Source organism: Hyla sarda, chromosome 4 (genome assembly GCF_029499605.1).
Source record: "Hyla sarda isolate aHylSar1 chromosome 4, aHylSar1.hap1, whole genome shotgun sequence".
NCBI lineage: Eukaryota > Metazoa > Chordata > Amphibia > Anura > Hylidae > Hyla > Hyla sarda.
The window spans coordinates 305,505,209-305,520,255 of record NC_079192.1 but is presented as its reverse complement, the minus strand read 5'-3'; the positions used below and the strand labels follow the sequence as shown (position 1 = coordinate 305,520,255).

Sequence of the window (15,047 nt, the reverse complement as noted above, 5' to 3'; positions counted from 1 at the left end):
TAACCAGTATTTTGATCTTTATTTTTAGCCGGGCATAGGAACAAGTGTTCTATATATATACTGTATATTCTGTAAGTGGGTCATGTAGTTCCCAGTGTTAGGCAGTTGCTTCAAATCATGTTTGAGAACAAGCTGCATGCATGCACAATGTGGTTCCCATTCCTAACAATTCTGCAGATTATCCAAGAGAGCCATTAAATTAGGATCACTGCTGTAATAAAGACATTCTAAAAAACACAAGTAAAATTAATAGCTCAGATCAATTCCGATAGTACTTAGCACTTAGACTATACTCTTCCAGTATGTATGTCTGCATGTGGAACCATGAACATGAACTAAGACACCATTTCCTATCTGGTATCACTGATACACCCATTGTTTGACAAACCAATAAGGTCAGCTTTTGGATTATAAAGCTTTATCATTCACCTATTCTTTAAAGGGGTACTCCGGCCCTAAGACATCTTATTCCCTATCCAAAGGAAAGGGGATAAGATTTCTGATCGAGATTAAGTGATTTCACAACTACACCCCCTTGTGACATCACACCCTGCCCCCTCAATGCAAGCCTACTACCCAGTGGTCATGAGTAGAGATCAGCGAACTTACAGTAAATTCAATTCGTCACGAACTTCTCGGCTCGGCAGTTGACGACTTATCCTGCATTAATTAGTTCAGCTTTCAGGTGCTCTGATGGGCTGGAAAAGGTGGATACAGTCCTAGGAAAGTCTCCTAGGACTGTATCCACCTTTTCCAGCCCATCAGAGCACCTGAAAGCTGAACTAATTTATGCAGGATAAGTCATCAACTGCCGAGCCGAGAAGTTTGTGACAAATCGAATTTACTGTAAGTTCGCTCATCTCTAGTCATCAGAGCGATCACCACTTCATGCAGTTGAGACAGGTGGGTGCTGCATGAGAGATTGTGGGGTCCCCAGCAATCATCTTATCCTATTCTTTGGATAGGGGATAAGATGTCTTAGGGCCGGAGTACTCATTTAAGTTTCAAAGCACCCATTAGGCCAACCTTTTAAAGTGCTTCTAGAGGTCAACCCCCATTATGAGACCAAACTTTGCACCATTGGTATGTCAGTAAGTCATGGATGTTAATGTGGGAAGCAGATTCTGGTAATGTTAATCATGCAGTGAAGTGTAAATACTAGCTTTCTTCTGATAAAAGGGTCAAATGGGATGGGCTCTTTATAATAGGGACATTTTACCCAAGTGTCATCCTAAGCACTTAGGCAGTAGTACAAGTAAGGTAGAGGCCACCCAACAACCTCTTCAGCAAGATCACATAAATTAACAGTCAACTATATAAAAAACAAAAGAATGTTCTCTAATCCCAACAGGAAGCTTAAAGAAACATCTAATCTACTTACAGAAACTGTATCGATTTTTTTTTAGTTTTTAATGAACTTGTAAACAAACAAAAATGTTCAAAATAAAAACAAAGATATCCCAGATCATGTTTACAGTGATTACATTTCCTAAGCCACTTAAACAAGCTTTAGTTTAAAGATGTTAACTAGATTGTGACAAAAAAAACAAAAACGCTGCAGTTTGCTTTGTACAAGTTATTTCCCATCTTCTAAAGACTAGAACTGCCAAGTTGTGTTTTTAGGTCTGCACTGTAGAAGATGTCCTTTTTTAAAAACACAGATCGGTTATATTATCTGCTTAAAATTGTAATCTTTGGTTACATCAGGGACATTTATTGGTTACAGATTATCAAGAAATGGCAGATTGCTGTGGATGTTGAATTTCTTTCTAGGAGGAGAAGCTGCTATGCCAGTAGATCCTAATAACCTGGAGCCATGTGGTCACCATAATAACCATACAAGGTGACAGACAAGAGATCAAAAAGAAAGTTCTAGTTGCTCATTCACTGTAGGAGCACCTACTTGTACAGCAAGTGGGCCTTCAATGCAACAGCTAAGAATGTTTTAAGTGTACAACTTAAAAAACACAGAAGTGAAGAAAAAGTAAATTTGAAGAAACAACGGAGTTCTCTTTAGACTTGGGTTGTCACAACTGTCTCTAGGAAGCCACTTCATGTTGCTCTTCTGAAGTAGAAGTCGTAAGCAGTGTAAGGTTCGAGAGGTTAACCATAGGAACAAAAATAAATTGGCATATGCACAATTTCTTCCACCACTCTGTTGAACGCCAGATAACTGAACCACCCGTCCCACGCTTTCAGGGGGGAAAATTGCAATCAAAAAACTGGACACCATGTTTCACTAATCTTAGTGATATTCACAATTATTAACAGCAGCTACAAGTCGGCACATAGACGCCGCAGGTAGCCAGTTTAGACTGAAATTAAGTTCCTTTTACACCAAGTAAATGGTCTCCCACAACAACTGGCAAGTGTACATATGAACTAAAAATCTCTAGGTTTTAAGGGAGTGATGGGTCCAGCTCGTGCCAGGAACTGCAATGTCTGCTCCTTGTGTGTTCAAAATCCTGTTAGAGAGATGGAAAGACAAGATTTACTAAATCATATGGAGTAAAGTGCAACATGTCACAGTGGATGACCACAAGCAAGACCAGAGATGAAGTGTGTGGGGGGGGGGTAGACTTTTTTACATGAATACACAATACGCACCTTCACAGGAAACAGGACGATGGCTTTCACATAATACCTGCTTTTGTCCAGGTCGTTTGCATACATTGTTCTGAAACTAGAGTACAGCAATGGGGAAAGGGAGAGGAAAAAACCCACACACACCTATAGATTAAAACAGCAGTTATTTATTGCTGCTGTGTTATCACCTACACCATCCCTTAACCGCTACCACAGCACAGCAGGATTAAGACAGTGGGCAGTCTCCTCCAGAGTCACGCAGTCCTGGCATTACAAGCCAACTCCAGTGGCATCCAGCACAGTATGCAGATGAAGCAGAGACCAGTACCCCCTTCACTGTATCATGCCCGCCCTTATAAATTAGTTCATGAAACATAGGATGCCTTCTAATGCCCCACTTGCACCTGTAGCTTCACTTAAAGTATTCAGAGAAGTTGATTCAGAGAATCAAAAAAAGATGTGTATGTCAAATGCTGCTAGATGGGCCAAGTGTAACAATTATTAACCCCCTTAAGGACCACTGGTTTTTGCCACTTTCATTTTTTCCTCACCTTAAAAAAAAAAAAAAAAAAAAAAAAAAAAAAAAAAAAATCAACTTTCAATTTTGCACTTAAAAATCCATATGATGGTTTATTTATTGCGCCACCAATACTTTGTACTGACATCAGTCATTTTATCCAAAATTTGATGACGAGACGGAAAAAAAAATTGACGAAAAAACGCCATTTTGTAACTTTCGGGGGCTCCCGTTTCTACACAGTACATTTTTCGGTAAAAATTACACACTATTCTGTAGGTCCATACTAGGGATGAGCAAACTTAGTGATTCGATTCATCAGGAACTTCTCGGCTCGGCAGTTACTGACTTTAGCCTGTATAAATGAGTTCAGCTTTCAGGTGCTCCGGTGGGCTGGAGACTCTCTCCTAGGTCTGTATCCACCTTTTCCAGCGCACTGGAGCACCTGAAAGATGAACTCATTTATGCAGGAAAAGTCATCAACTGCCGAGCCGAGAAGTTCCTGATGAATCGAATCACTAAGTTCGCTCATCTCTAGTCCATACGATGAAAATGATACCCTACTTTTATAGGTTTAATTTTGTCATACTTCTGGCAAAAAAAATCAACTACATGCAGGAAAATGTATACGTTTAAAATGGTCATCTTCTGACCCCTATAACTTATAAGTGGTATCATTTTTGTATTGATTGGACTTTTTGATAGCTTTTTATTCATTTTTGCATGATCTAAAAAGTGACCAAAAATCCGCTATTTTGAACTTAGAATTTTTATGCACGTACGCCATTGACCGTGCGGTTTAACAATATATTTTTAGAATTTGGACATTTTTTTTTTTTAAATGGTAAAAAGGGGTGATTCAAACATTAGGGAAGGGGTTAAATGATCTTCATTTTTTTGCAATGTTATAGCTCCCATCTCCCATAGGAAACCATTGATCAATGATTCTGCCGCTTCACTGCTCATGCCTGATCTCAGGCACTGAGCAGTCATTCGATGATCGGACACCAGGAGGCAGGTAAGGGGACCCTCGTCATGTCCTACAGCTGTTCGGGTCGCTGCGATTTCACCGCTGCGGTCCCGAACAGCCCCCTGAGCTAGCCGGGGGTAGTTTAGTTTGCCTTTAGACGCGGCAATCAACTTTGAATGCAGCATCTAAAGGGTTAATAGTGCGCAACACTGCGATCAGTGCCACGTGCTATTAACCTAACAACGGCAGGGCCCGACCCGCTATGAAACTCTAGCCATGCATAAGGACACTAAACTATTAACACCTGCCTTTTGCAATCCTTGGCCTTGAGACTAAATTCGAATTTCTTGCAATATTCTAAGGAAACTAAAAGACAGTCTGTAGGCAACTGTCCGACCGAGCTGGAAGATCCATCATTATCTTTGCATCAATAATACAAGGGAGGAATTGTCCGCACCATGGACACAAGAGCCAACAAAACATTGTAGCTAGGAAACCCAGACCAGCAATGGAAGACACATTCCATATGGTGTAACTAGAAGGTGGAGTCAAAGCAAATACATCCTGGAAGGCTTTACAGTCACTTCTTCCATAATAAAGTTACTTCAGATCAGAGCGTATAGAAGCTTCCAGAGCATGATTCCGTATTTACAGCTAATACAAAACAAGCTCAAAAACAGACTGTCAAAACATGCTGGGGGAAGGAAGAGATCAGGTGACTTGTGGGCAAACATAACTGCCTGGTAGAAATCCGCATAAATATACAGGCCTTCTAGACCAAGGAGAACAAACTTAATGGTAATATTTCATGACCAGAACAAGTTCACATTATTCTATTACATCATGTGGCTTGGCCTTGTAGTAAGGAGATTCAGTGATAAAATGTACATATTAGAAGCACTTTCAGGTCACAAGACAGTCTGGTTAAAGTAGCGGCAGGGGCCATATCCGAATTTGCGATATTTTGCGAATATATAGACGATTATTCGTCTTATGTTCGCAAAATTTGCTTTGTTCGTTCACTTTTTTCCCCCCCATGTGAAAATTTGCATGGAAAATTCACAAAAAAAATTTGTATATTAAAAAAAAAAAAAAATAATAATAGTCATTATAGAACTATAATATCGTCATTATAGAACTATATTCTAACTATTTGCGAAATGCCGATATTCGCAATAAAAATAAAATAAAAATAAAATAAAAAAATTGCATTACGAATATTCATGCTCAACACTTTGTGAATACAACTAGAAAAGGGCTAAAGAACAAGAAGGGAGGGAGCACTTTGTGAGAATACACATCTGCCTTCCAAAGAAATCCAATTATCCAGGCTTAGCTCTGTCTATACAACAAGTTCAGACCAATAAATAGGACCAGACTAAGAACAAAAGTCAAGGGTCCAGAAGGGGGTTATATCTGGACCAGTGTGTCCCAACTAGGGATCGACCGATATCGTTTTTTTTAGGGCCGATACCGATAATCGGTGGAGGTTAGGGCCGATAGCCGATAACTTATGCCGATATTCCGGTATAAGTTATCGGCTATTTAACCCCCTGCGACACCGCTGCAGATCATTGATTTAAAGCGGGCACTTTAAATCAATGATCTGCAGTGGCTTTTGCGGGGCCATAGACCGCCGCCGCCACCAGCTTCTCTCTCCCTACCTGTCAGGGGGGTCCGGGCCATCCATCCTTCCTGTAGTGTCCGGGGGCATTCCGGGTGGAGGGTGAACCGGTCCGGGCTGTCATTCTTCTCCGGCGGTCATCTTCTCCACTCCGGGCAGGCTCCGGCCTAGTACGCTGCATAGACACCGCTGCGCAGTGACGCCTGTGCGCAGTGACGCAACGGCGTAGCGGCGTCTATGCAGCTACTAGGCCGGAGCCTGCCTGGAGTGGAGAAGATGACCGCCGGAGAAGGACAGCCCGGACCGGTTCACTCTTCACCCGGAACGCCCCCCGGACACTACAGGAAGGAAGGATCACCCCCATTACGGGCAAGTTTAATTTTTTTTATTGACTCGGAGGGTGGGGGAGGGGCCCGACCGGTATAGCGGTATGGGCAAAAATCCATACCGGTATATCGCCTAGCATCACGGTGGGGGGTGAGACGCGGTGGGTCGGGGGTGCGGTGCAGTGGGTCGGGCGTGCGGTGCGGCAGTCGCGGTGCATTATCGGCAAGGTAATTGCCGATACCGATAATGCCCAAAAACGTGATTATCGGCCGATAATATCGGCCATGCCGATAATCGGTCGATCCCTAGTCCCAACCAGGGTGCCTCCAGCTGTTGCAAAACTACAACTCCCAGCATGCCCAGACAGCCTTCGGCTGTCTGGGCATGCTGGGAGTTTTAGTTTTGCAACAGCTGGAGGCACCCTGGTTGGGACACACTGATCTGGACAGATAGGATATTCAAAGGCCAAAAGCAGAACAGTTCAGAATCCATCTGAAGGCCATTGCAAAACTAAACAATACTAATCCTATAATTTACCAACAAGTACAGGACACAAAATCCATAATCCCCAGCAGCAGCACCATGCGAAACTGCGCAGCACTCTGTGCCAACACAACTACCAAACAGCTGCCTGCACAGACAAGCCTTCATAGGGTATGGGCCAGCTGCTTCCAGGTAAATTTAAGGATTCAGAGTGGGAGAGTTTGTGATTGCTTTCGCTCAGTCTCCTTCTGAACACTTATTCTGCATTATACCCAGCCCTGGTCAGATTTCCACATTCTTCACTGAAGTTCACCGGCAGTGCAGCAGACCTGTGGACAGCAACATGTTTAATATGTGCTACAGGCATAGATGACTACTGACCTGAGAACAGTTAGGGTGTATGTACAGACAAAACAAAAACTGGTCTTGCTCAGGAAACACATTGTAAACATTACATATAGTGTCAGATTGCAAGTTTAACAATACAGACAAGCGAATGGTTAAGACAAAAGTAGAATGGCTTGCATGAAAAATTGTGACTGTTTAGTATTAAACATGAAAAATACCCCCTAAAAGTCCTATATTCAATGACCACTTTCTGACTTGTACATGATCCATTGATCCTGAATATTCCTGACTAATACTCCATTACAAAATGTATTGCCTTTCCACTAGATGGGCAATATATGTTAAGTTGCTGTCTAACTACAATTTTCTTGGCTGTTTGTCAGTGCTAAAAGACATTGAATGGAAAAACAGGACACTGTCAAGACCCCCACACAGCATGCATCACCTATCCCATGGGATAGAGGTGTATTATAGATTTAATAGCACTTTACATCAGCAAGTCTGTCAGGTCTCGCTTTGGGCACACCCCAGTACACGAACACCATACTGTTACATTCCAGTTGCACAAAAGATAGGAAAACCCTCAAAAATTTTAGATTAACAAAACAAACACAAACCCACCAAGCTGCATCTTATGTAAGTGAATGTCACACCCAAAGGCTTGAAAATACTTTTACGATGAACAGGATCAATGATCTGTCACCTAAGCAATACAGGGGGAGCTCAACTATATTTCCACCATATCCCTATTATTTCAATTAAGAATTCAGAAGTATGGAATTCCCTAGGTCAACCTAATGCTTTAAGACTGTCACAATGTCTGTTTTATAGAATAAGCCAACAACATGAAACACCGGTAGATGTGACTACATATATGCCAACATCCACTGATGGAAGGGCTTTAATGCTTTCCTTATGCCCAACAGGGGATAGCCAAGTCTATGGCCTAGCAGGTTGCAGGACTACACTCTGGAGACACATCTGGGCCCAAATAACCTAACACATAAAAAAAGTCACAATTTTCCAGCAATAAAAAAAAAAAAAAAATAATAAAAAGTCCAACACCATAGTTTACAAGCCTATTAGGGACCTGCAGCATGCCACAAGTCCCTTCTGCAACAGAAAGACTGAAGGAAAATACCAGAGAGATTATAGTAACAAGCCAGAAATCTGAGCTCCCAATAATCCATAAAGTGTTAGGTCCAGGAATGTGAACTAAGAGAAGGCTCCACATTCACACCACCAAAAACTGGCCCCCACATTTGGAAAAGGGAGTTAATGCATGAGAGAGATGCAGTTAAGATGATCCAAATCCCAGAAGATGAGAGATTTCTATGTTGATAAACAAATAAGGAAATTTGAGTTTAAAGTTAGTAGTCAAATCTTCCAAGGACGTCTTTTTGGATATTTTCTTCATTTTATAGGCCAAATTGGTTTTAAACCACCTCCTTGATCTAACACTCTGAATTGTGAAAATCCAAATTCTTTTTTTTTTCCCTGATAAAAATTTGATTTTCCCTGAAACGTCTCTTGGTTCTTGGCTACTAACCTTTCATGTTACTCTTGGATTTGTCAGTTTGCTTGCCTGTGGGGGTTTGGGCTTGCTGGCCCTGCCCACTGGAGGAGGCCGCTTGCTGAGCTGCCTTCTGCTTCAACATTGTCCAGTCAAATGTGTAGTCGTATTGGTGATTCAAGGTTCTGGGGAAGAAAGTAGAACACAAGAGACACCTTTTAAGTATTCATAGAACTAGTACAATAGTTTGTACTATACAATGCAATATTTTAAATATTAAATACATATATATATTTTGTTACGTGCAAGAAGAGGCAATGATGCCACACTCCTGCTTACAATGCTATAACATTACAAAACAAATGGTTATGTTTACTAAGTTTTGTAGTAAAATACTAGCTGAATTGTAAGTCTCACAAAACCTTCTATATACAGACCTGAACAAAATTCGGAAGAGCTGCCTCAGATACATGTAGTCTGGTGCCTCCTCAAAACGCAGTCCACGACAGTAATTAAGATACATAGCAAATTCTGCAGGAAATCCCTGCATGGGATAAGAAAAAGTGATTAACAAAACATTGTCATTGCTATATAAATGAAACCATAATAAAGTTGCAGGAAGGGAGGAGCAATGGAGACTTCTCACTGTGCACTTTTTAGAGTATGTTCTATAATACCTACCTATGCTGAGGTATTACTGCACAGGTTTACACCACATTTTTGCAATACAGTTCTTGTATCAGGTTCTTGGTAAAAAAGACGGATTCCTCAAAACCTGACTAAAATGTATCAAAACATGTGTACAAAAGGATACGTTTCAATATGGTTTTTCACCCGGATCAAAAAACTGGTAGGCTACGGTTTTGGGTATGGGACTGAAAGTTCACAGGTTATCGGTATCGGCTCTAAAAAATCAATGTCTGTCGATCCATAGCAAAAACATGGTGTGAACCCAGCCTTAAACATTGCTTAACAGTTATGCAACTTGCTAACACTTCAACCCCTTAAGGACTCAGACAATTTTATTTTTACGTTTTCATTTTTTCCTCCTCGCCTTCAAAAAAACATAACTCACATTTTCATCCACAGACTAGTATGAGGGTTTGTTTTTTTGCGCGACCAGTTGTCCGTTGTAATGCCATCACTTAACCATAAAATGTATGGCGCAACCAAAAAAATTTACTATTTGTGTGGGGAAATAAGAAAACCGCAATTTTGCAAATTTTGGAAGGCTTCGTTTTCACACTGTACAATTTACAGTAAAAATGACATGTGTTCTTTATTCTTTGTGTCAATACGATTAAAATGATACCCATGATTACATTCTTTTCTATTACTGTTGCGCAAAAAAAAAAAATTGTGCGCCATGATCTGTACTTTTTATTGATACCATATTTGCTTATATAAAACTTAACACTTGATAAATTTTTTGGGAATAAAATGTTCTAAAAAAGCAGCTATTTTGGACTTTTAGTTGGGATATTTATGAACGCGGCAATACCAAATATGTATATAAAATTATTTATTTATTTTTAACACTTTTTGGGGGTGAAATAGGGAAAATGGGACAATATTTTATTGGGGATGGGGATTTTTTCACATTTTACACTTCCCATAGGGGACTATTTATATCAATCATTGGATTGCTAATACTGTTCAGTGCTATGCATAGGACATAGCACTGATCAGTATTATTGGTCATCTTCTGCTCTGGTCTGCTCGATCGCAGAGCAGAAGACCAGAGGAAGGCAGCGGAGGCAGGTGAGGGGACCTCCGGCTGCAATGCTGGATGATCGGATCGCCGCAGAAGCGCTGCGAGCGATCCGATCATCCATTCAAAGTACTGCGATGCTGCAGATGCCATGATCTGTATTGTTTACAGCATCTGAGGGGCTAATGGCGGGCATCCGCACGATCGCGGATGCCCGCCATTTCGGGCGGGTCCCTGCCAAGCCTGACACGAGCATCACTCCGATGCTTGCGGTTATGCATGGGACTTTACGCACCAGGATGTACATTTAAGTACAAGCTCACCAGGAGGTACATTTACGTCCTGCGTAGTTAAGGGGTTAAAAGATCAGAGGGAAATGAGAACTCCAGTGCCTCATCACTACATGCCCCAAGGGCTGCTCAATGCACAGAGTATGCGAGCACCTGCAATACCAGCTATAATGAATACACCAAAAATTCTGGTTTGTCATTCCTCTGCAGCTCTATCGCAATATTACAACCCAAAAATGGTAAGTGGCATATCCAAGGTGTAAAAAAATAAATAAACAGAAGCAGTAGTGAAGACAGCCTATACTATAACATGTACAATCGCTAACCTCGTTGTTCATCCATCAACACTGCATATCCTACAATATACAACCTTTCTTACACCAGCATATGCACTAATAAGTAGATCAGGATACTGGGTAATAGGTGGCAAATTGAACCCTGTATGAAGATGGAAGACAAGATTCTGTTGTCACATCCCGCTGACAGTTCAACCAACGTAACTTGTAGCTCCTTTCTTGGGATAGCCAAACGTACTTGGCGGTTATTACTATGGGCATGCACACACTGCTCCACTCCCAGTAGTTGTGATGTCACTTCCATATGCCAAGACCCTGACTTGTTTCAAAAACTTTTCCCTACTAGGGTTGAGTCGTGCAAAGCTTCAAGTATTCATACATTGATCTTCGGATTGGTTTTGTTTCACAGTATAGGCCATTTCCCCTATAGCTTGTTAATTTTATTTACACATTGGAGATATTTCTAACCATTTCTGGATTGTTTTGTGATGTTGCCACAATAGCATTGTGTAGGAGTGACAAGCATTCATACTTTCAAGGCTGGAAACCTATCCTGACCTAGTCCTGCCTTTCAGCTCATTGGTACAATGCATCTACTGTAGGCAACCCTTTTTGTACAGTAAACTAGAATAGAAAGAGTGGTCTGCCTGCTGTATAGGAGGTAAAATGTGCTTGGCCTTGTTGTAGTGCCAGGCATGGTCTTTTGTGCTAATACTTTAGACATTTCCATTCCATACCATAGACCTGTACATGGTGGTTGTCATTTTATTGCACAGTTGCTTACCTTACACAAAACCTCAACAGGAGTAGACATCTTCTTTTCACTGATCTTTTCGTATTTTTGTTTCTTGGTTGCTGCCTGTGGAACATGTGGTTCACAATATAAAAACGTTGTGCAATACAATACTAAACAGGATGGACACAGGCATACTTGACATAAAGAGAAAGTATAACTGAGTGAACAGGAGAGGGTACTGTACCACCCATCCCTTTAGTTCCTAAATGCCCTCAAGATTTCATTTTTTAAATACATTGTAAAGGTCAATATTTTATTAGACACTATTATACTATGGGCATAGGACAGATTTCAAATAGCACCAAAACAAGAGCTGTATATTTTATTTTAAGCTTAAAAAAATAAAAATATTTTATATTTATCTATCTATCTATCTATATATATATATATTTTGTAACAAAAATATCTGAAGAAAACCCTAAAAAAAATATGCAAAATCTGCTCTCTTGCAAATATCGACACAAAAACATGAGTATTTTAATCTATATCAGCACTGCAACACCCCAAAACTAAGACCCCCAATTTCATTCACTTGTGTCCCTTGTCACAGGTTAATGTACTGTACTTTCTGAGCCTTTTTTTTTTTTAACTAAGGACTGATTATTTAGCTCCCTGTCATTTTCATAGGTGCAAAAAAAGTTCCAGCCATCTCTAATGGAAGAGAACTAGATATGAGATTTTAAAGTTGTGGCTATTGATTCATTTCAGTTGCAGTGCATTGATAATTAAAGGGGTTGGCTGGTGTAAGATTTTTTACAGTATTGTCTGCAGCCTGCCCCCTAAAAGTAATAAAATCTGTAACTCCCATTCCTCTGCTCCCTGGTAGGTCTGGTGTCAGGGCCAGTCTACACTGACCGTCTGCCTTACGGAGCTGTAGAAGTGATGTCACAGTACAGCTCAGCCAGTCAACAGCCACAGCAGTGTCCCGCCTCAACCAGTGATTGGTGAGCGGTACTGTCAGTTGGCTTAGCTTTAGTAACTATGCTCTGCAACTTCGGGGAAACCAGCGTCACCGATCGCAGACAGAGTGCCCTGATACCAAAGCTACAAGGGAGCAGAATAGGAGGAAAAGTTTACATATGATTAGGCAGGCTAGGGCCTTACGGTAAAATAAGTTAGTAACTGGACAACCCCTTTAGACATCTGTATACAGATGTTGGGTTCAAAATAAATAACACTTAAACCAATCTACACAAGACTAATGCAAAGAATGTTCAGAAAATGGCCTACCTTCAATCCCTGCCAAGGAAGGCTGGTTCTGTTGAAATACATTAGCACATAACCTAGAGACTCCATGTCATCCCGGCGACTATCACGAAAGAAAGAAAAAGATAAAAATTAACAATACGTAATAGCCAAATGTCACCAGGTTCTTTGGTTTTAATATGATAAAGAGGGTATAGCTCACTCAGGAGTGTTGAAAATTGTGCTGAATGAATGAAGCTAAAAACAGCACAAAAGGTTGTGTTCACACAGAATATTTTCTGCAGATTTCTGGGATTGTAAATTTGTTTCATTTAAGAGGTGCCCTGGGGAAGAAGAATGAAAATGCCCCAAAGCCACCACAATACTTGGATGACTTCAGGGGACACAGAACATGTGATTTTTGACAGCTCCTGTGGCCTCCTAAATAGGTTTTCCTTGTTTGCAGCCCAGACTACAACTCCCAGCAGTCAGTGCGGCTCTGTGTGCATGCCTTTTCTATCAAACCATTTCCCCCCCCAGCAATAAATCATGCAATGCTCTGAATGGCAGCTGTCAGTGATAAGATCTACAGCAGGAAGAGAGCAGTGTTACATGCTGAGACAACTTCTCTACAGCAAAATCCTCAAACAAGGAGAGGGAGGGGAGGTGTGGCTGTGAAGTCAGAAATCATGTGGTGTGTGTCTTACAGGAATGTGGGGGCTAGTCTCATTGGGGGAGATTTATCAAAACCTGAGCCCATAGCAACCACACTGCTTCTTTCATTTCTCAGAGGCCTTTTTAAAAGTGAAAAAAGAAATCTGGTTGCTATGGGCAACTTTTCCTCTGCACAGGTTTTGATAAATCTCCCCCATTGAGGGTTTTGCAAAGAGACAAGCAGGATCAGATAAGGTCTCTCACTCCCTGCATGTAAGTGACAGCTTAAAGAGGGAAACTGATCTATATAGCTAATGAATGATCTTTAGACAAATCTATAGGTTGGTGAGAGGGAAAGGATGGGTACCCCTTTAATCTAAATAGGTATTTCTGCAAGCCTTTTTCATATACACGTACACTTAGTGATTCACTTCAATGGCAATTTTGGTAGGTACGAGTCATAATGAAGAAATCCGATTTGAAGGTAACCTAAGTAACAGGCAACGTCTATGAGGAGTGTAAGTGACTACACTGAAGGTAATATGAGGTACACATGTTAGATGTATATACTACTGAAGTCTGATGTCCGATCACCACACAGAAAGGAGGCTATAGCCTGATCTATACCAATTGGCATGCTCAGAGTTTTAGTTACTGTAAGGACAATCTGAAATAAACAGTCAATGGTAGATCCCTTACAATGCTGCATCAGATTGCTAGTCTCTGAACTGTATCAGTGGTATACACAAAAAAAAACACATGGCATCAAACAAAAATAACTTCGTTTAGTGCGATTACCTCTGCTCAATTCCTAAGTGGGCATTGATACTGGCGTAGCGGGCTGTGCCAGTCAAGTTTTTGTCTTCTCTGTACGGTATGTGCTGCCTTGTTCTGTTGTCTCTGTACTTTTTGGCCAGACCAAAGTCTATAAGGAATAACTTAAGGGGAAGAAAGAAAGTATTAATATAAAAGAGCACTTTAAGTATAACAGTACATTTGGTAAGACACTTTGATCACCAATAGAAAAACAATAAAAAATAAAATAGATCTTTGACAAATACTTAAAATTAATTTTAAATCTTGCGGAGGGACACACTGAAGTGGATGCACTTTCTACGCAGAATGACAGCCTAGAGAGTGTTCCAAATGTCACAGCCTGGAAGTTATACATAACATTCAATGTCCAACCAAACCATTCAACCATCACAGGACCGTCTACTAAATTACATGAGAATGTAATATCAGCCAAGCCATTTAAATTCTAGTAGCTCCTACATGATATACTTTCAAAAATCGCTTAATTTCCGATCTACAAAAAACACACAGTTTTTACTCAAGAAGTGAATCAAAGCTACCATTGAAGACATTCATTATGCCATACATTTACTACAATATTGTATTCTCAATCGTATTCCATACACAATGCTAACTTCACACCGAGGACATGCACAGGCATGCAAAAGACCAAGCAGTACTGGCGTTCCCATTCTTCTAACACACAAGAGAAAACGCCTCAGAACTACGTCACTAACCACAGACATTTTTAACAATCCACTGAAGCCTTGAGCAATGACTGGGCAGGAGTATTCCTACTACATAGATATAGGCCACAGTATTCCATGCAGCAAATAAACATAAGCACCAACATATACCACCCAAGCAAGACCATTTGGTCTTGTAAAGTAATAAGGGTCTGTCAATACAATAAGACACTATTTGGCGGAATCTGTGTGGTGCCCTTCCACAT

General features: G+C 40.8%; 1 protein-coding gene across 5 annotated transcripts in view; it reads right to left on the bottom strand.

Moving 5' to 3' along the window:
* Positions 1-1,391: 1,391 nt before the first annotated feature.
* Positions 1,392-15,047, bottom strand: part of CSNK1A1 (casein kinase 1 alpha 1) — a 32,876-nt gene continuing 19,220 nt past the window's right edge. For 3 of the 5 annotated variants that reach the window (XM_056574755.1, XM_056574750.1, XM_056574754.1), the window contains 6 exons: positions 14,099-14,238; positions 12,692-12,770; positions 11,450-11,524; positions 8,806-8,912; positions 8,405-8,553; positions 1,392-2,465 (listed from right to left, as the gene is read on the bottom strand). In XM_056574755.1, coding sequence (XP_056430730.1) covers positions 2,458-2,465; positions 8,405-8,553; positions 8,806-8,912; positions 11,450-11,524; positions 12,692-12,770; positions 14,099-14,238 — 558 coding nt within the window. In that variant the 3' untranslated portion in view covers positions 1,392-2,457. Of the gene's footprint in view, positions 2,466-8,399; positions 8,554-8,805; positions 8,913-11,449; positions 11,525-12,691; positions 12,771-14,098; positions 14,239-15,047 lie in introns of those variants that run through there. The other 2 variants (XM_056574753.1, XM_056574752.1) reach the window with 2 other exon arrangements.